This window comes from Lycorma delicatula, chromosome 1, assembly GCF_047948215.1.
Source record: "Lycorma delicatula isolate Av1 chromosome 1, ASM4794821v1, whole genome shotgun sequence".
NCBI classification, from domain to species: Eukaryota; Metazoa; Arthropoda; class Insecta; order Hemiptera; family Fulgoridae; genus Lycorma; species Lycorma delicatula.
In genome coordinates, this window is record NC_134455.1 from 268,059,822 (window position 1) to 268,082,657 (window position 22,836).

At 31.2% G+C, this 22,836-nt stretch overlaps 1 protein-coding gene across 1 annotated transcript in view; it reads left to right on the forward strand.

The window, feature by feature from the left end:
• Positions 1–22,836, forward strand: part of LOC142331242 (uncharacterized) — a 72,733-nt gene that overhangs the window by 28,649 nt on the left and 21,248 nt on the right. Inside the window, exons 7-9 of the mRNA XM_075377004.1 lie at positions 5,782–6,297; positions 7,986–8,174; positions 15,927–16,113. Of these exons, the coding sequence (XP_075233119.1) occupies positions 5,782–6,297; positions 7,986–8,174; positions 15,927–16,113 (892 nt within the window). The remainder of the gene's footprint in view (positions 1–5,781; positions 6,298–7,985; positions 8,175–15,926; positions 16,114–22,836) is intronic.

Sequence of the window (22,836 nt, forward strand, 5' to 3'; positions counted from 1 at the left end):
AATATATTATTTTATTTAAAAAAAAAAGTTTTATGTCTATTTTACAGTATCACATTTTTGCAATTTTCAATTTTTTACAAATTTTGAAATATGCGATTTTCAAAAAATCCTCATGTGGTGGAAAAAAATGAAGGTTATTTTCAGATTCAGTGCTAAAAACTACATAGGAATCAATTATCAAATGTTAAAAAAATTCCTCAACCCAAATTTTGCAGACTTGTGTTACAGATTGGCCGTATCTTGCCAGTTAAATGTTAATTTTAAACTTATTCATATTCATCAGTGCATGAATTAAATTATCTGGGCAAATTATCTTCATCACTGGATTCTAAATTACAGGTCATTTGCTCTTTGTGTTGGGTTGAGGTTAGGATTTGAATTATCAATTCTAGCTCAATTTTTGTGCTGTTTTGTGCAGAAGAGAAGTTGGTTGTGTCTTCATTCGACAGCTCTCAAATAATCATCATGTTGTGGTTCGTGTGGGTGTTCTAAACTTGTATCTATATGTTGCAAGTTCATATTTTCAATATAGAGATCCTGCTGATCATTATCTTGAAGTCTGGGATAATATCCTTTGATTCTCTGGTACTAGTCTGATCCTTAATGGTGCGGATGTGAATGCTAAGTCATTTTTGTGGCATAGTGGTTTTACCACTATGATGGTGATGAATTAGTAGAGGGCTTCTTAGTCCAACATAGTCTTCAGGTATTTATTTTACTTTATTTATTGTACCTGGGGAGTTGCCCACCTACGCAGGTAATGTAGATGGGCGACGATTGTTTGGAGAAACGAATATCGATGTTACTGTTTGTAGAGATATCCCTGCCAATGTTTGTAATGTAAAGTAGTTGATTGCTCAAGCGATCATTGATTGGTTCTTTATGAGATTGCTGGTGGTTTGGATGAGTGTTACCAATGTAATGTTCCGATTCAGCAGGGTTGTTTTCTGCACAGGCGTGCGGACTAGAAAATATTTGTTGATTTCCTTTCGACCAGGCTTCGAGTTTTGGATCGGAATCTGGAGGTTCTGGATTTGGAGGACCTGGCAGTGAGTCTGTCGATGGACTTTATTGATGCCACTGAAAATTCAATTCCCCGCAGTTCTGGTGGCTCCCTGCAGGCTTGCTCCGTGGTAAAGCAGGGAATTATCAGTTTTGAAACAGGCTGTCAGTTATTTGCAGAGAGCTTCTCAACGTGAGGGAGATCTGGAACAGCGGGAAGTTCTTGTGACTGAAAACAGTGATCGTAAATCTCAATATTTTCACAAAGTTCGAACAGCAAAGAGGGATTTCTGGCGTTCCTTTGTGCATGAGCAGGGGAACAAGGTTCCCCAGGGAGTCATCTATAGGGTGTTGGGACACAATCGACGTAAGGATGTTCCTCTATCTGCCCTCTCAACATGGTTTGATGTAATTTTAGACATGTCTGAGATCTTATGCAAATTACTTGACGATTTACTGCCTGATGACAGTGAAACTGGAGAAACCACATATCATCTGTGTGAGGTTGCTCAGTTTTGCAGGGGTGCAATATCCTTGGAGATTACTGATGCTGAAGTGTATCAAGTTATTTGAAGTTTAGGTAGGGGCAAGGCCCCAGGCTTTGATGGAATAATGGCAGAGCTCCTTCTTTGCTCAGTTGGGGTTGGTGTGAAAACAGTCACACATACATTAAACAAATTACTGTTTGGAGGGTACTTCCCAGTATGTTGGAAGAAGGGTATTGTTAAATTGTTGTTTAAAGGAGGTGACAAGGATCCCACATTTAGGTCATCACATAGACCTTTTGACGTTGCTGCCGGTTATTGGTAAGGTCTTCAAAAAGGTTCTGTACCTGCATATAAATGACAGGTGATCTCACAAAGCTTATTGATGGAAAAACGGTATGGGTTTTGTACAGAGAGTACCAAGGACGCCATACTCTGTCTGATGAGTGTGGTATGAGCTCGTCTGAGGAGGAATATGTCCTGGACATCTGGTGCATTTAATAACCTGTGGTGCCTTCTTTCATTTATGCATTACAAAAAAGACAATACACTGATATTGAACTGCAAGTAATGCAGAGTTACTTCAGGAATCGGGATGTGCTGTTCCATGAGGGTTAGCATGAGGTAGGCAAGACGCTGTCCAAGAGTTGCCCTCAGGGCAGCATCTTGGATCCATTGTTGTGGGTAGTGGAGTTTGATTCATTTATGCAGCTGAGATTATCCAGCTGGTGTCTCATTGTGGCCTATGCCGATGATGGGCATCTGCTGGTCAAAGGAAGCTCACGAAGGGATGTTGACTTCTGACCCACCCAGGCATACAGGATACTTGAGTTGTGGGGTCATCAACATAAGAAGACGTTCAGCTCAGGAGAAGATCACGATGATGCTTCTTAAAGGCCATTTGGCGAGTGAGGCATCAGGTTTGTGTTTCGATATCAGGCCTTCTGATATCGAAGGCCTGAACATAAAAAGTAACTTTTGAACTTGAACATATCTAATGGGAAATTATATAATTTAACTAGAAATTGCAGTTCAAGAAGCACCTTAATTAAGTGTCGTAGAAGGCCTGTTGTGCCTTCTTTGGTATTTGACAAGTAGTCAATCCTGATTAGGGTCTTAATTTTAAGACTGTGAGTATCCTGTGTAAAGACAAGTGCGAGGGAATTATGCTGTATGCGGTACCTGTTAGGCTAAAATTTTAAAGCTATCGAAATATATTATTAAGAGCTGAATGCCTTGTATTATTAATGGTAACGGGAGTTAATTGTTTTATTTAATGGGAGGCAATCTTAGTAATTGCAGTTGTGAAACTGATAGATATAGTTGCGTCAGAAAAGCAGCAGTGTTATGTTACTAAAAAGTCAGCTGAATTGACTTCACAAAAGATTCGCGAGATAGAACGGCATGGCAGTGCTTCATGGCAGGCCAGATGAGATGAAGCAGAGGGTGGGCGTTATACGCATGATCTCTTCCTGTTGTTGGTTTGGTTTGGTCTATTTGACGTTGTTGGTTTGTGTGGTGCCCTGCCCCTTGGGTTCACCCTGTGAAGTATGTGATGCACTTTCTTTCTGGTCATGGCACCTTCTGAGACAGACTCCAGCGATTTGGCCTGGTGGATTTAGGTGTGGACAACTAGATGACACATACCATGTAATTTACAAATGCGCAAAATATAAACTTTTGTATACAGAGACCATTTCTTGTCTCGACGTTATTGGGTTGTTATTAGATATCCGTAAGATTTGGAAACACCAGGCCGAATGGGTAATTGTTGAAAATTTCATTGGGTATCTGGCAAGAGAACGGATTGCTGAGGGAATTTAGGGTTTCGCCTGGTCTTTCCTGTGTTTTGGTTTTCTTCTTGTATTATAATGTCTGATGTTTTTGTAGTGTTTTTTAATTTAGTTTTATTTTTAAGTTTATTTCTATTTCTTGTTTTGTGTTATGTTTGGTTGTATGTTGAACTCAATTTCAAACTTATCGAGTTGGTAGTTGCATTTTTAAAGTCAGTTCATTTATGTCACTCAGTTTTCTTAAAGACTCGACGTAGATGTGTTTTGTTTTAAAGAGTTCATTTCCTATTAGTGCACCGATTGGAATATTGCATGTGGTATTTGCACTGGTGGTATCCTAACTGAGGCAAGATCAAGGCAGAGAGATGCCTTTTGCCAGAGTTCTGAAGATGTTCTCTGGTAAAGCCCTTAAGGACTAGGTATGGAGGGGGTGGTGTGGTGACTGAAACTGCCACATGGAGGATGTCTTTCCCTACGGTGTCAGGATGTTAATCTTTGAGCTTTTATGCTTTTGATAAAATTTAGATTTGACTGATCTGGGTATTGGGATACTGATATTACTTTTTGTGAAAGCTGTTCATCAAATAACATACCATTCTGGTTCCATTATTCTGATGCTAATTTGCTGGTTCAAGACTAATAAACTAAGACATTTATCAGTTTATAGTTATATATAATCTGTAATGATTCCATAATTTTAATACATTGTTAATGATATCTGATTTAATGAAATGTCATGTTGACTCTATGAGCCCTGAGTTAATACAGAACAATAAAGAAAAATTGCATATAAAATTATTTTATTAATATAAAATCACAGCTGTTAATAAGGCTAGCTGAATATTGACAACTTAATTTAATTTACAATGAATAAGAAGAACTATACAGATTATATATTTATTTACCTTTAAAGGAGGAGATGAAACATGGGTCTGAACAAAACCCATTAATTGTCTTTCAAATCACACATTTATTTAATTCATCCTTCTCAGTTTTAACTTTTCTAACAGGTCGTTTTCTTTTCATGTTATGCCCTTTTCATTCTTCAATGACATTTTTTATATTAATGGAATTTTCAGTTTTTATTGTTTAAATGAACTTGATATTGATAGATCTATTGCTTAGACTTATACTTTTGAAATTATTTCAAATTTTAAACCTCATAGAGTTCCACTTTCCTATTATTTTTTTTTTTTTTTTTTTAATTTCCTTACACTGTTTATGAATTTTATATCTTGTAGAGCAGATTTTGAGCTTTTATTAAAAATTAAAAATAAAAATTATCGTACAACCATACTATCTTTGGATGATAATACAATTTTTTTTAAAAGTTATGGTGATTTGATTAATAAATATATTGGTTAGAAAACAAAAACAAATTTCTGACTAAATAGTATATAAAGCTTCATAAAACATTTATTTTGACGTTGCATATATTTTGGAAGTGATGCTGAAAACGGAAAAAGGATATATTAATAATGAACCAAATTGTGATTTTTTCTCTTGAACAGTGTATTTCACATATAGATTATTGAAAAATCATTTAAAGGAATTTGTCAAAAGTTTAGCAGCCTAGAAAAAGAAACAAGTGATGCTAGAACTGAAAAATGTTGTAAAGTTCTCTAAGTTAATGGTATATTAGTAAGTATATCAAATGTCATAAAAGCCTGAGCAAATGGGTTGGAGAATGAAAAATTTTGCTGCATGTATGCAGCAGTTGTATATATGAATAATGTTTTTAATATATTATCAAATAAATATTATATAATAATATATATTAATATTAATGCATAAATGTTATAAACTAATAAAATGCATTAAGTTAATATAGTACTAGATTTATTCTAATGTAGAGGTAATCTCTACATAAGTTCTTTTAGAAGGTTAATTTCTAGAATAAATGACTAACATACTGAAAATCATTTCCCTTTTTTAGTTAAGGGCTTGGGCTTTTAGAAGTCCCATTTTCATTTTATTTAAAATCAAACGTTTATTTAGGGTTCATCATTTTAATACAAACCCAATATTTACTGTTGGAACATTTAGGGAATGGTAATTTATAATCCATTGTTAAAACTTTAAGTATCTATTAAATTTAATGAAATTCAGTATCTTAGTTCTATCAGTACAGTAATTGATTTTGTTAACCTTTAAGAACAAAGTATCTGAAATTTACCACTTTTGACAATGTAGGGAATTAAGGATTTTAAATATGGGATATAATTGGCAGCAACTCACTAGAATTATTGTGAGGTTATAAAATATGGTTTTCTGGATTTGAAAAATCAAATTTAGCTTAACCTTATTAGTTATTTCTGAAGTATGGGATCCTGTTATCAGGAATCATAATTGTATTCTTCCTCATCCTTCATAATAAATATTTTATTTACTTTTTAAATAAATGTGTTGATAGTATTTTTAGTTTATTTCTGTTCTTAATATTCTGTTTGGTTAATAAAAAGTTTATTTATTTAAATTATGTATTTTTGTTTGCTTATTAGGACTCAAATGACTGGTCTTCACACCATTATTTTTCTCTTCAGGATGATAAAAAGAAAGGTAGTTCATCTAAGGTAAAAGAAAAAAAATCTACTGGTACACTTGAAAATGAATTAAGGAAAGAATTAAGTAAATTATCTCTGGTGAATAGTCTATCAAAGAGTAGAAAGGTGGATGAAAAATTATCAGTAAATAGTAGAGAAAAAGAGAAATCTAATACTTTGTTATCATCATCTTCAAGTGATGATATGTGTTTGCGAACAAAGCGAACAGTAGGTACTGAAACTACTGACAGTGTGGGAGTCCAAACATCAAAATCTGTTCAGCAACTTCCTCTTATAAAACCACTATGGTATAAAAAACAAAAGAAATCTATTAAAAAAGGTGCATGTACTTGCAGGAAAAGTGATTCATGTAAATATTGTAAACACACTAAAGTAAATGAAGATAATAATAAGAAATCAGTCGCCTACTTCATTACATTTGATAAAGCTCCTGATAAATTTAATGATTTTAAGGTATGTGTATAGTCATTCCCATTCTCAGTTTTGGTTTTTAGTAATTGATTTTTTACATTCATTTTTCAGAAAAGGATATTAAATGCTGAAAACCAGTTGTAGCAACTGTGTTATTTAGTTTAAGATGTACAGCTATTCTTCTAAAATTGAGAATATTGGTTGTATATTTTTCTGGTTGAAGAAGTGATGGTTGAGAAGCAGTTATTAGAGTGAAATCTTGCTGTGTGTCTGTATTAAATTGTATTTCAAATTTGGGAAGATTTTTACAGAAACTCAAAAATTTTCAAATTTTTTTTTTAAAGAAATGTATGTGTCAGTCTCATGAGATGTAATGATTTATGGAAGGAATATTCTGAAACCAACAGAGCATTTCTGGTGAATTAATCAGTTCAAAATTAACTTTCATTTCAAATTTAACTTTAAGAAGTATTTGAGTTTGGCAGTGCAGTTTAGTGCTTGAGACATGGAAAAGAAGACACTGCAATGATGATTCACCACTTGGACACATTAGTTGGTTCTTGCACATACATTTTTAATGAAGAATGAAACAGCCATTGTGTTCTTACACAACAGTTTTTCCTACACAATCAGTTTAGTTCTGCATACTCCTTTGGATAAAGGTAGAATATACCTTGAAAAGTTCTCTTTTAACACTGATAGAAGAGATAAATAACATCTTAGAAAATATCCTAATTGTATTGTTACCTAACAAATGCATCATGAAAATATCAAGGTGATGATGGGTGGAGCTGGTCTTCATTTCTCAAGCATATACTTTAAGTTAAGAAAGGAGCGGAAGAAAATGTATTGTTAATATTTCTTTAATAGTAACTTATTTTATTTCAATGCAAATATTTAAAAAAAGAGTTGATATCGCCCTGGTAAGACAGTAAACTGTAACTGTATCTTGTAACTTAATAATTCAATAACATTTGGAATGTCTTACGAAAGACATCCCAATTGAAATCAGTTTTCATCCAACAAATTGAAAGGTGTGAAGTATTGATAAAATGTCAATAGTTAATACCATGTTTAAAAACCTTTTCTCATAAATCATTAAATTTAAATATCACTAAATGCAGTTTCATTAGATGTTTAGTATTTTTTATGAGTAATTGATCATACAAGTTGATGCTACTTAAAAAAAAAAACAGTATAAAAGTATTGGTTTTAAAAAAAATTAGATAAAAACATTTTAGTAGAATATAAATCAAACATCTAAATATTATGAAGATTGATTGTGTAAGCTACTAATGTGGTATGAGTTAGGTTGCAGTCTTGACAGAAATGTTAAGAATAGATATGCTAGAAAAAATTGCAAAACTATGAAATGTCAGCAAAATAATGTTAAAGCTGATTTATTTTGGGAACATGTTATGTACAAATTTGGTATTGGTTTTTGAGGCCAGTTATGTTGATTAAATAACTTAAAATCTGTTTTTTAAGAATTAAATTTATTTCCATTTGGAAGTTCATAATTTTATTGGTTTTCTTACAACATTTTGGTTGCCTAAAATATTAATTTCATTTCAATTTTATTTTACTGTTATAAAAATAAAATCTATGCTTTCGTGACTGTGCTTTGTACATATTTATAAGATAGTGGCACTCAGTTTTTATTTAAAACTGTAATTCAATAAGATTTTAGGTTTTTTGCATTTGGAACATCATTTTCTTTGTTTTATTAGGGAAACAATTCATCAAAAAAACAGAAAATTAGCCGTTCTAAAAGTAGTTACAGAACTCACGAGATAAAATGTAGAATGGCTGATGATGATAATAATAGTGAGTCTTCTTGCAGTCACCTATCAGATCAGAAAGAAAACTGTGAACCATCAGATGAAGGGAAAACATCATATCAAAGACCTACTCTTCAGGTAATATATTAATAATTAGTTTTCATGTAATGAAATAATTACATGTAGGACTCCTACATTATTCTTATTAAAAATAAATAACTTTTTTGTTTGTTTGAAGGGCTCCTAAGGGGGCTTTATTAATCTCATAGTAGGAATATTTTACAATGTCTGTGGTTTAGAGACTGCTTAGTTACCAGTGAAGACAATATGCAATATTATACTCATTGCAATTCCATGAGAGATTTTTTTTTATAGTTGTGACATTCCTATGTAGTAAACTGATTTAGGTGCGAGTCTGATTGTGTTTCAAGGAAAGGTGGTAAGTTAAATATGATAAGAGGTTCTTTATAACAGACAGTAACATCAGATAACTTAGTGGCAGTGTTGTGTGATGTCATCCATTTTTGAACCATATAGTTGTAACATCAACATTAGTACTACTGCTATTAGTACCAGCAATATTAATTCATCTATAGTAAAAAATCATCTTCCTAATGAATCTGTTTAATGGGTTCAAAAGGTTGTTTTTTTATTATTCTAAAGTGTTTGTTCCATTCATAATCAAGCTCATTAGATCTTTATAAAAAAAAGAGAAAAAAAACATATTTTTCATATAAACTTGTGAATTAATCAGAACCAGAGAGTTACTGATTATACACAAATATTATCAGCTTGTGGGTGGAGAGTAGCCTTGAATTTTACAGTCTCAGTCTGCTTTGCTATTTACTGTTTATTTTTTGTTTCATTTATTCTTTTGTAAAAAACAAAAATTATTACCACTCTCTTGTTCATTGATTTCTATACAATTTATCTCAGTCGTGGTTTATTAGGAAAGGGCATAAAGTTTAATTATATTAAATAAATAATCCGCTGATTTCAATGATGGAGTGGTAGGATCTCAACCTTTCATCATGGGGTCCTGACTTGGAATCTTGGCTGGCATGACAGTTTTCATACACTACAAAATTCCAATTCCATAATCCCATATACAAGCTTTGAAGCTTCCCTGGTGAAATAATTCATCAAGTAAAAACAAAATACAGAAGGGAAAATTGGTTAAATTAAAAGTTTTGCCCTGAAGAAAAAACCATTCTCTGATGACAAAAACATGTATCTGAAATGGAACAAAAAGGTTTATATACACTATATCTCTGTCACTTTCAAAACTTAATTTGATTACAATTTTATAAAATGCATGGTAGATTGATTTTTTTTTATTTTAAAATGAAATTTTAAAGGTGTGTATCTGTATCTCCATCCTGTCATAATTAAAATTTATTGCTTCAGTCTTCTTTGAGCTTAAATTCAGCAAACTTCCATTTAATCACTTGTTAAAACATGTAAGATCTTTTATATGAGCCCACAGTCAGAATTGCTACTGCAAGTAGCCAACAAGCCACTTACTAGATGAAATTTGTCATCTATCAGCCATAGTTGTCAGCCATTTGTATAAAAATGATTCTGTCAAGCAATGGTAGGATTGGTGCAGCTGGTTCTTGTGCCTATCCAAAAAAAGGGAGGTCAAGAATAATTAACAGAGAAGGTATATTAACAAAAATATTTATTATTTATTTTCTTCTTAGTAGGTCCTACTAGAGTCTTAAATATCTCTTAACTTTGACTTACAGTAATGAATCACAAATAAAATGAGTTACTCTTAAAGTTTCCTCACAAATATTCAAAGTATTTTACCTTACATCACTCGGCACACATCAACTGGTATGAGAGTTCATTCAATATTTTAATTGGCGTGTTTGGAGCAATAGAGGCAACAGCTGCTTTAATTCTGTGCCTCATATTCAAGTAGGTCAGTAATGGAGGTAATAACAATCAGGTAACAGAGACACGTAAACAAAATCCTTTATAAAACCCAAAGGGGAAATCACATGGAATCAGATTGGGTAGCCTTGGAGGCCACCATAAACAAACTCTTGTTTGTTTATGGTGTTTATAAATTGTAATTCAACTAATCCTGTAAAAAGTTATGCCATTGAGGTGTACATCTTAGAGAATAAAATTTTGTGATCCATCTTTCATTTGTAGAAATTCATGTATACAGCATATCCAGATAACTAATTTCCATTACACTTGCTTCTGTGAAAGAAATGTAGCCCATTAACTTGCTGTTTGAATATTGCTCAGAAAACATTTAATTTTGAGGAATCCTTCTTGTATTGTAAGAGTTCATGGGCATTAGTATGTTAATTTTTCCACTAAAATAAAAATTTGACTCATCACTAAATACATACAATCAAGAAAGTCATCATCTTGCTGCAACATTATGATTGTGAGATTAGCGTGCATAATTAGCCTGTAGACTTCAAAGCCTGTAACAGCTATAAATGTTAAGGATGCATATGTAAGCATTTCCTTAAAACATTCTACACTGGCATCACTAGTTTGCAGCTAAAGTTTATTGTCACTTGAAGGATAGCAATTAAACTTTATATGGAACGCACATTAGACTGTTACTTCAGAATCATGTTTAACAAACTGCAAAACACAGAAAGCTTTTGTTCAGGAGTTACCATCTTTGGTAGTGGTGCTGTCAATTGGAAAGATAGGGAATCAATCTACAGCCATGTGTCAAACTAAAACTGTTTTTTTTGCTCTTTGATTCTAGCCTTAAATCATTGGTGTACATCACATCCAAAAGATGTTACAAATTAAAATACTTATATTCATTTTGTAAACCCAGTGTTTTAATACTGTATTGTTTTCTATAGTATATTTTGAAAATATGCTTTGTTTTTTATGTCATGTATGGCTTTTCAGCAAAATTTTATTATAGGTTTTTATAATTTGAAACAGTTTATCATTTTTTTACTTGTATTTCTTCAGTGACAATAACCGGTTGTTAGCCTAAGAAAAACAATTTTCCAGACACAGCCAGTAAACTCAGGGTAGAGATGAAAGTAACAAATGTCTGATTTTGAAAATCCTACAAAATTCTAAAGGTGAGAAAAAAATCAGTCAATGAATGTAGTATAAAAGATGTGTGATGAAATTTATAGCCTGAGGTTATGTTCAGTCTGAATACACTTGAAGATCTTCAGGAAGTGATTGATCTCAAGATCAGAATTAGTCAATGAAATAATTGTTGTGGATGATGTAAATTAAATCTTTCCATGAGAAGTATTAATACATAAAAATATTTTAACAAGAGCCAGTACTAAACTTTTCTAAAGAAAATGTTAGATAAAAGAGAAAGTTTTGGCAAAAAAATGTTACTACAGGCTGTGCGGTAGATGTATACTCTGCTTTAAACTTGTTAAAAACCGTGACCGGACAGAACAGAACTTCACAAAACAGAACACTGAAAAAACAGAACATGAAGAAGCAGAACACTGAAAAAACAGAACAGCAAAAGAACAGAACAGTGAAGAAACAGAAGTATTAAAAAACAAAACAAGAAAAAACACAACATATCATGTTTACATTTGTCTAATTTCAATTGATTAAAGAAAATACAGTATTTATTTTTTGACTGTTGAAAGGAATAATTAGAGAAATACTTATTCCTATAATATAATTATAATTAAATTTTCTAATGAAATTTATGTAGGATTCCTGACACAAAATATGTGTTTAAGTAAAGAACTTATAAGTAATATTATATTATCTATTTATTATTAATCAATAAATCAAATTAATACATCAATTTATGTATTAATTTTGTATTTACTAATGAATATTTATCCCATAATGGCAGAGTAGGGAAGAACAAATATTCAGTACTATTTTTATTTTTTCATTTTAGTTTATTTTTGTATAAATACTAAATTAATGGTCTGATGTCTTAAAATGTTATCAGTAATATCATTTCACTCAATCTGATAAAGTTATTGTATAAAAAAAGAATATTTCCATTAACTATACAAGGTGTGTGGGAAAAGGAATGAGATTGGTAACACTGCAAGCGATCTGGCAACGCTGTGTCTACCGGTTTGTGCTAGACTGGTTTGTTTATCCCTTTCACATGCTCAGTACAAGTTTCAACTCCGTTCAGCCAACACATTATTTTTGATAGCGCCATCAGTGAAGTTGTGTTTTTGTTGTGTGTTACGAAAATAGAGCATTGGAATTTAGAGCAACGTTGTGCAATCAAGTTTTGTGTTAAACTTGAGGAATCCGCGAGTGTGACCTTTGAAAAGTTGAAACAGACCTATGGGGAACATTGCTTATCAAGAGCACAAGTTTTCCTCTGGCACAAATCATTTTTGGAAGGCCGAGAACACGTTGAAGATCAACATTGCTCAGGGAGACCTTCAACTTCATAATCGGAAAAAAACGTTGTGCGTGTGAGGTTTCTTGCAAGATCAGACCGTCGTTTAACAATAAGGATGATGAGTGAACAGTTATATTTAAACAATTTCACCGTACATCAAATTTTGACAGACGATTTGGACATGTGAAAGGTTTGTGTGAAATTGGTGCTCAAAAACCTCACGACGGAACAGAAGGACAGTCGAAGAAATGTGTTGGTTGATTTTCTTGAGAAGATTGACAATGACCAAGAATTCTTCAATCGTGTGATCACAGGTGATGAATCTTGGATATTTGAGTACGATCCTGAAACAAAGCAGCAAAGCAAAGAGTGGCACACTCCATCATCTCCTTGACCGAAAAAATGTCGAATGAGCAAATCAAAAATCAAAACCGTGCTGATTTGCTTTTTTGACAGTAGGGGTATCATGCATAAAGAATTTGTTCCTCCAGGACAAACTGTCAACCAAGTGTTTTACAAAGGTGTCCTTGAAATGCTCAGAAAAAGAGTGATTTGCGTGTGACCAGACAATGCAGACAAGTGGATGCATCATCATGACAATGCCCCATGTCACATGGCCATTTCCATCAGGGAATTTTTGACCTCAAAACGCATTCCTACGGTTCCTCAACCCCCCTGTTCACCTGATTTGAGACCTTGTGACTTTTTCCTTTTCCCAAAATTGAAACATGTCTTAAAAGGATGTCATTTTGGAGAACATTCAAAAGACTGTGACCAACCAGTTAAAAGCCCTACCAGTTGAAGCCTTCCAGCGCTGCTGCCAGGAGTGGGAACAACTCTGCCGGTGTATAGCTGCCCAAGGGAACTACTTTGAAGGGAATAATATTGTTGTTAGAAAAAAAAAAAAACTTTGGTAAGTAAAATGTCAGTCTCATTACTTTTCTCACACACCTCGTATAATTTAAGTTTTTCTTGAATCAGAATTGAAATATTGAACACTAATTTTCATAATTTTTACTGATTATTTACTAAATTAATGGTTATTATTATATATTTGTTTTTTTTTTTTTGATAATCCAGTTTTCTTCTGAACATTTTTGCTACTTACTGGAACTATTTACTGAATTTTTTGTAATAATTCCTGACCTCTTGATGATTATTTTTCGATTGTGTTTTTATTTTATTGCGGGCGAAGGTATAACATACAAATCTGAAGATGTGGCTAAAAAAAAACCGTGAAACGTCATTAAATAACATAAATAAATAAATATGGGTTTTAATTATGCAGAATTGTTAATAGAATACGACGATATAAAAATTGTAAAAACACTGTCAGTAGATTTCCTTTGGCCGGACTTATTGCTGAAAATTTTTGATGTTACTACACTTTTATTCAAATATTAATTAATCACTTTGTTCATTATTAACCGATTTTAATAAATGTGGGTTTTAATTATGCAGAATTTTTGATAGAATATGATGGAATAAAAATTGTGAAAATGGCATAAATACATTTTGTTTTGCTGAACTTATTACTGACAGTTGTGTTATGAAGATGAAATTTAAAAATTCAAATTGAGAATCTGTGTTATGATCACAGATAGTTTTTTCATTTCTTGCAAAATCACATTAACATTTGTGTAATGGCTTCATTGAATTAGCTAATGGCTTCATAGGAAAGTTACCTGTATTTTATTGTATTATATATTTTTTTTAAATCAATAAAATATTTTAGAGAGTGTTTTAGTGCCTGATAGTGTTTACATTTTGAAATTTATCTACAGTTAAAATAAGTTTTTTCCAACCTATAACATTCTATAACAATTCTTTTGTGATTGTAGGTAAAAGTGTTTAAATTTCTAAATTGAAAATTTATAACATAAATTGTATTTTTGAATTTACAAGCAAGCAGTCTTTTAGATATTATATTATCTATTTATTATTAATATTAAAGTAAAGTAATTTATGTATTAATTTTGTTTTTAATAATGAATATTTATCCCATAATGGCAAAATTGGGAAGAACAAATAATAATTATTATTTTTATTTTGTCATTTTAGTTCATTTTTTTATAAATACTAAATTAATGGTCTGACACAAAATAAAAATAATAATTAAAGTATTTTATTTTATAATTTTCAGTTAAGTAAAATACTTTATTTGTTATTATTTGCATTTGTTATACACATATTTTGTGTCTGGAATCCTAAATAAATTTCATTAAAAAATTTAATTATATATTATGAATTAGTATTTCTCTAATTATTGCCTTCAATAGTCAAAAAATAAATACTTTTCTTTATCAATTGAAATTAGACGAATGTAAATATGATTTGTTCTATTTTTTATTAGTTTTGTTTCTTGACTGTTATGTTTTTTGCTGTTCTATTTTTTCAGTGTTCTGTTTCTTTAGTACCGTTAAAAACATAATAATGGTGAATATGTAATATTGGTTCAGAGGGTTTAACTGGAAGAACTGCTTACTATAAAAAAATGTTGAGAGATACAAAGCAATAACACATCATAGATTCATTTTTTAAATCCAGTGATAATGAAGCTTGGAAAGTTGATAGTGCAGCTTGGTAAATCAAAATATTAATATATAGAAATAGTTAATATTACATTATAAATAAGAACTCATTTTTAATATCCATGAAGACTAATAATTGTAATTTTAATTAGTGTTTTTTTTTTACTTACATTAATGGTTCTTAATTAAAAAAAAAAATAATGATATGAATATTGAACTGTAGTCTGTTTACATTCCATTATTTTTGTGGTCCATCTTGTATAATTTTCATTTAAAACAGATTTTGAAGGACATATTAGTCGTGTAAAAAGAACGTTACTTCTCTATCCTTACCTAATGTGGGAACAGCATATTGTTGACCAGTGAATTTGTGTCAGTCAGCTCAAATGTTTACTGTATTAAATTTCTTTTCTTCTAGATACTGGAATTAATCTAGCTTCACTTGAATATAGGGTCAGGGTTTCTTAATGAAAATTCTTTTCCAGAATTATGTGCTATAAGAAAGTATTCAGTTAAATTGTGTAAACTGTTAGCTAAACTTCCTCTGAAGAGTATCAGATATAAAATTTCTATATTCGTTTTTAATTAGTAATGTAATTGACATAAAAAGGATAAAATTGGATTTGATATTTCTGTGGATAGTATGAAGTTTCTGTTTTAAAGAGCATGCCAAAAGCTTGAAAGTGAACAATAAGAATGTAAGTTTTCGAGATCTTATTTTGATAAAATTTATTTTTAACTTATTTATGATGCATAGTTCTCTTTGAAATGAAACAATATTTTGGGATATAATTGATTTTGTAATTTTGTTCTATTTTAAACACGTGAAGAAAACCTCTACTAACTTACTAACTAGTGTCTTTGAAGACAGTATTATTTATTTTTTTATTGTTAAAATACTGTTTATTAATTAAGCTGCTCATAGTTTGAAATTGTTTGTTTTGGTGAAAGGTTTGAATAAAAAAATTATCTCTTTTGTATAAATTTCTGTATTTTGTTTCATTTTTTTAGGATTATTTAATGAAGAATCGTGCTGATTATGTGAATAGAGCAGAATATAGAAGGAGATGTGTTGCAGAGCTAGCTTATCTGAGAGAACTTCGAGACAAAAGCAAAAGACATCTGATAACAATGGCTCCAGAAAGTTCTGATTACAGCCAGTCTTCTACTCCAAGAGACCTTCCTCCTCCACCACTTGGTTTGTTCCTTTTCATTACTTCTGAATTAATTTTTTAATTCCTTTTGTGTCCATTTCTCCTCCTATTAATATTCATATTGTTATACAGGATGATTCATGTAGTGTTGTTGAAAAAGTTTTTGTTTTACAAACATAAGAAACTGTGTTTTTGGGACAACAAATGTTTCTGTTTTACATCAGATATTATAAAAACTATTGGAAATATTGTTCTGAAACCTGTTTTATTCAATTTTTCAGGCCAAAAACTGTAAGAAACCTTCAAGTTTGCCCCTAATTTGGGTTCCTAGAATTTCAGTATGGTTTTATTTCACTCTTTGCCCAGGAATCATAGCGAAATTTTTCACTAGCTGTAACTCACTAACTCACCCACCGGGTTGGTCTAGTGGTGAACGTGTCTTCCCAAATCAGCTGATTTGGAAGTCGAGAGTTCCATCGTTCAAGTCCTAGTAAAGCCAGTTATTTTTACACGGATTTGAATACTAGATCGTGGATACCGGTGTTCTTTGGTGGTTGGGTTTCAATTAACCACACATCTCAGAAATGGTCAAACTGAGAATGTTCAAGACTACACTTCATTTACACTCTTACATATCATCCTCATTCATCCTCTGAAGTATTATCTAAACAGTAGTTACCAGAGGCTAAACAGGAAAAGAGAGCTGTAACTCACTAATGGAGCATTTCTGGACCCATGTGTATATGAACATTTTTCATTATTTTCGCTAGTAGAATGAGCTCGGAAAGTGTCAGTAACAATATGTGAATCACTTCTATATACAGCAAAAAAAGTTTTTTTTTTTTTTAAATAACAGATTGTTAGATTTTTCTTGAGCTCTACAGCAAAACTGAGGAAACCAAATGAAAATTATAGTATAAAATGAAATTTTGAATTGTAATTAATTGTTCATGATCTAGCCAGTTTTCCTGTATTAAAATAAAGTAAATCCTGAATAATAAATTAACTTTTTTCACCTCTTCTACCCATTTAGAGACACTAAATAAATGCAAGTACCAAAGAGAATGAAGAAAAAAGGCGAGAAAGTATTTTTTCAGATAGGGACTAAGACCTTATATATTCTGCAAATAAATAGGGTGTTGCAGATATTCAGAAAGTCACAGGTTTTAAGTAGAAATTAAAGTTATTACAGGTTGTTTTGACAAGCAGTATATAGAATTAAAATTGTAAAATAAAACCTATGAAATCAAATTTGTTATAATTAACAAAACTTAAAGTGATTATAGAATTTATTTAATAAAAGTAATAGTTAAAATTAATTTATAATGTTTAATATCCTTAAAAGTTTGAAAATACTAAAAAATTTAGAATGCTTAAGGTCTTAATTGGAATTTAAAACGCACTCGAGAATGAAAAATGTTTAATGTTTTTGATCTCGATTTTTATAATTTGCCTCCTGTTGCAGGTAGTTGTACAGTATTCAAGCTGGCTTTTCACAAGATAGTTGTATGAAATCAGATATGTGTTCACAAAAATCAGATATGATTGTATGAAGGTATAGCTAGCCATTTTATAAGCCAAGATTATGTTGGGCTTTACTAATGAAGTTGTTGGTATGATTGCTTGGGTAAAGTTTCATGTTCAAGGCTCTCAAATTCAAAAACTAGTATGAATTAATTTATTAATATATAATTTAATTAAATTTGTGGTACAAATAAAAGTTTGCTGCTTGTGGTACAGTTATATAATTTTCCTTCAGAATGAAACGATTGGACTGATTGTAATTTAAAGTTAATGTGATTCAGTTATACTGCAACAATTTAAATACATAACATTTCTATTATTTTGAAGAGAAAAGTGGTAATTTTTTAATGAAATAGTTGGGTAAATTTTCAAATTATCAGGTCGATCTCCAAAGTGGAGTAGTAGTGCCTCTGTCTTTCATGCAGAGTATGTCCTGGGTTCAAATCTCAGTCAGATTTAGCATCTTTTTCATGCTAAAAAAATTAATTTCTAATCAGGGATGCCAATTGGACAGCTAGTCTGTAGTTACTTGAAAAAGTAAGTAAATAAATGACAAAAACTAACAGAAATCACTTCCTAGATGTTGATAAAGGATGTTGAGATAGAAGAGAGATGTCAGATGTTAACTGACTGAATCAGAACCAAAACTCTGTAATTTCCATAGTACCAAATAGTGGGGTATTTTATTAAATCCCTTTTGAAAATCAAATTAAATAGTGTCAACTTGACCTTGGAAATACCATTAAGACCAGTTGCTGATTTTGGATTCAAATTTTTGTTTTATCGAGATCATCTTAAGTAACAAATTGAGGGATCTCAAAGTATATGCAGTTGAACACTTTCTTAAATAGTAAATTATAGTGAGAATTCTTTAAAAAAAAAACTTTATAGATATATTGGAAATGGTTTCCAAAAATGAATTCAACTGGATTAGTTGTACAGTATAAGTATATTGTACATAATATAATTTACGTTTGGATGTATGACTTCAAAAATTATTTGGTCCAATGTTAAGGTCATTCTCATATTTTTGAACAAAACCACAATTGACATCTAAAATAATCTTAACATGGAGACAAAAAAGAAAACAACTTGTCATTGTCTAAATCAGATTACTTAAATCAATAACTTATTTTTCTTAGTGAGCGCTGTGAGTTAGCTAGCAAATCGCAATGAAAATTTAGTTTGTCTGCATGTAATGATAGCCTACTACTCTAAGTTTTTTCTAACAATCTGGATCTTTGCCGCGTAATCATCCTCTCTATTGCAGAATAGAATATCCTACTGATCAGCTTTATCAAAATTATTGATAAAGGCAAAATTATCACCCTACTAAAAAATAATAAGGATATTGCTTGTTAGAGTAGATAAATCAAGAATTCTTCAAAGACACAGTGTAAGGTGTTTGATATTTATTTGGTTTATGAAGTCCAAGAGATTGATGTAGATTAGTATAAGTGTTAGTTGTAATGAGACCCTGCAGTTATAAAGATTAAAACTGCTCTGAATCTTAAAACAACATAGTCAAGATTTTGTTATTTTAGTCTAAAATAAGGTTGACGTTAGTATACCAATTAATACTAGGATAAAAATACAGGAACTTCAGAGCATCCCAGAAGAGTTGAAATCGCCAAGAATTAAAATATCGTAGTGGAGAGCATCAACCAAAGTTATCAAAGAAACAAGCTATTTGTACATTAAACTTAAAAAAATATTCGAGAAAAATAATTCCAACTAACAAGCACCTCTTTATCTGATGGAGAGATCTGAATCTACACAGTTTCAGGTTCTAACTCCAAATTATTTGGACACATAATTGATCTTGGACTTCATGTAAGCAGAGTTCCACCATTATGAGTTAACATAAATCTGTTAATTTTTCAATAAGATAGACTGTAAGAGCTTGAAAAAATGCAGAATTATTATGGTAGTCATGTTTCAGTAAGGACTATGACATAATTATTACTAATCAGAGGAGCAAAAAATGTCATTCATTATTCACAATCCTAGTACATACTAACAGATTATATTTAGATCATTCACAATGAATTGACTGTCAACTACCTATGCTGTTTTTTTTTCAATGGTAAAATCTTATTCAAGGTAGAACTCCTTTATACGTTGTAGAGCGACACAGATACAACATAATTCTTGATTCTTGATTTTATGAATGTAGATGTAATGTTGTTTGTGGACTTCATCATAAAGAGAACTTCATATACTTTATAAATTCAGCTTACAAGATTTAATAAAGCTCAGTCCTAAACTCTTATCAACTCAATATTCTTTCCTGTAACAGATCTTGACATAAATAATGCATGCTTCTTATTATCTTTTTATTCTAGGTTGTTATTCAAATGAAAGTCAAAAGAAATGGTAGTCAAAGTTATTATTCCTAGTAACTCAGGAAGGGGCAACATCATTTTTACTGTTAATATCAATTAGAGATAAAATGAGTTGATAATAATTTAAGTTAACAAAATTATTTGTTGTTTGTTGAAACCGTTAACAAAATGAAAGTTTTTTTTTTACATGCTAAAATTCAGTATCTTCTATTATGAGGGAAAATAACTTCGGACTCATTAAAAAAACACCAATTGATAAAAAAGCAATTTATTATATTCATCTTTTAGCTATTCTTCTGCACAATTGCCATCCAAATTAAGGCACTTGTATCTTTAAACAAGTTTTTGAGTACCCCCATCATTCATCGTAAAACTCTGCCACCTGTGAATTAAGCCATGTAGTAACATTGTTTTTCAACTCCTTATCATTTAAAAAATGCTATGTTACTAACTACTTCTTCATTTTTGGGAAATAGTGATAATCACTGGAAGCCAAATCAGGGCTCCTAATTATTGGAACATACTCCCATTTCAAATTGTCAATTTTTTTGAGTACATATTGCATTATGTGAACGAACATAGTCGTGAAGAAAAACAATACCTGAACTCAGCATGCCACATCATTTATTTTCCATGGCCCATCTCAATTTCCTCAATGTCTCACAGTAAGTGAGGAAAAAATCTGGATAATTCTGTTATCATGAATCAACAATTTTTTCGAATTTTCACATTCACATTTGCAACAAGTTCATTTGTGAGAACTGAGAATCAATCACTTCTTTCATTATCGTAAATGTTTGTTCGACCTTCCTGAAACATATGGCACCATTGTCTTACCACACTGTCATATTCCCACCGTATAGTGCACATAGTTCCCTATGAATTTCAGCAGCTGACAAATTTTTTACATGAAGGAAACAGATGATGGCACGCACTTCACCAGTAACAGGATTTTCTATGACAGCAGCCATTTTGAATGAGAGTTTTACAGTAACAAACAAGCATGTGTTCTACAGCACTACTAGAACTGCACTGAACTGGACTATTCAACTGTGCAAAGATAGAATCGCTACCCCTACTCTTTTAAACAATACTGAGGACCAAAAGTTACTTTCCAAATATCTTTTGTATAATGACTATGATGACTGTTGGGCATCAGTGACTATTATGTAGAATTGTTACTATTAAATAAGTTATTAAAAGCATCAAAATTTGCTTCAGGTACAAAACTGATATTTTTATTTTTAGAATCAAGTTAGGTTCAATATGAAGCATTTTGTTTTTAAAATACATTTTAAACTGCAAAATATGAAAAAAGATTTGTTACTTAAGAATAAAAACTAGAATTATTTACTGCGTTTTTACATAGTTGTCTTCATCTTAATACATTTTTCATATCATTTCATTAGCTTCTCCATTCCCTTTTCAAGAATTTCCGCTGCAGTGACTTAAACCACTTGGTAGTGCCATTTTTCAATTCATCATCATTGTCAAACCTTTGTGATGCAAGCCACTGTTTAAGGAGAAGAAAAAGAAAATAATCGCTGGCAGCTAAGTCAGGGCTAACGGGTGGATGACTGAAGATTTTTCAACAAAGTCTTCCAACTACCATACTGATTTGCCATTTGCGGCCATACATTGTCTTGCAAAGACAAATCCTGCAGGATAGCATCTCAATTGTTTGTTTTTTATAGCTCTTCTAAGATATTTTAATGTTTTGCAATACATATTAGCATTCACAATAGTTGCACGATTACTAAATTTGACAAGCAAGACACCCTTTTTGTCCCAAAAAAACAATAGCCATAAGGTCTTTAAGCAAATGTTCTTGTTTGAACTTTTTTGGTCTAGAAGATGATGGATGCCGTCATTCCACTGATGCAGTTTTATCTTGATGTTCAAATAAGAAATTCCAGTTTCATCTCTGGTAACAATGTGATCTGGTAACAATTCATCAGTTTTGTAACAGCCCAAAAATTCATTCACTGCAGCTAGATGTATTTCCTTGTATGTTGGTTAACATCTTCAGCACGCATCTGGCATACCGTTTTTTATAGCCCTATTTTTCAGTTAAAACTTAAAAATACTTAAAACTTAAAAATTTTTTATCAATTTTTTCAATCCTGTTAACCATTATCACTAATAGCTGGTGCTTTGTTCTTCATCACGAACGTTCATTCAACCTTCTTGTAATGAATGACACTACTGTCTTTAGCAGCATTCGTAATATTCAGCCCATAAATATAACAAATTTGCCTGTGAAATTCGGCCTCAGAATTGTTTTTTACTATAAAAAATTTGATTACTTACTGGGATCACGAATAGTAGTACTCATTATAAATGGATGAATATAAACAACTAATGACAAAATGACTAAATTATTGTTGCTAATAGCTGACTGTTGATTGAAGTAACTAAGTTACTCAAGCAGCATTGTTTACATTGTGTTTGGCGGCAAATTCAAAACTGACTTTAGTTTAAAAACCCACCTCATATATTTGCTATGCTTACTGTTTTTATTTTTTTTTTTTAGGATCGGTTTTGAGTTACATCATTAGTATAGTCCAATGAATTAGACAGTGTTAGAGAAGTTGCAACAGATGTAGTAATAGAAGTCAGTTCTCTCTGAAGCTTAACAAAACCAGAGATCCAAATCTTTAAGGCCAGCTGGCTTAGATCAAAGAGATGCTAATTTACACTTGATCATTTTGTAATCACTTTTCCTTGAGTTTGAATAACTTGGTTACAGTAATTTATTACCAGATATGTAAGAATATTTCCTACGGGTGAAATATCATTGAAGCATTATTGAACTGAAGTACAGACATACATTTTGTGTGTTTCTTTCATCAAACGTAGTTGGTGATGGAGATGAATCGGATACAGTCATTAGATTTA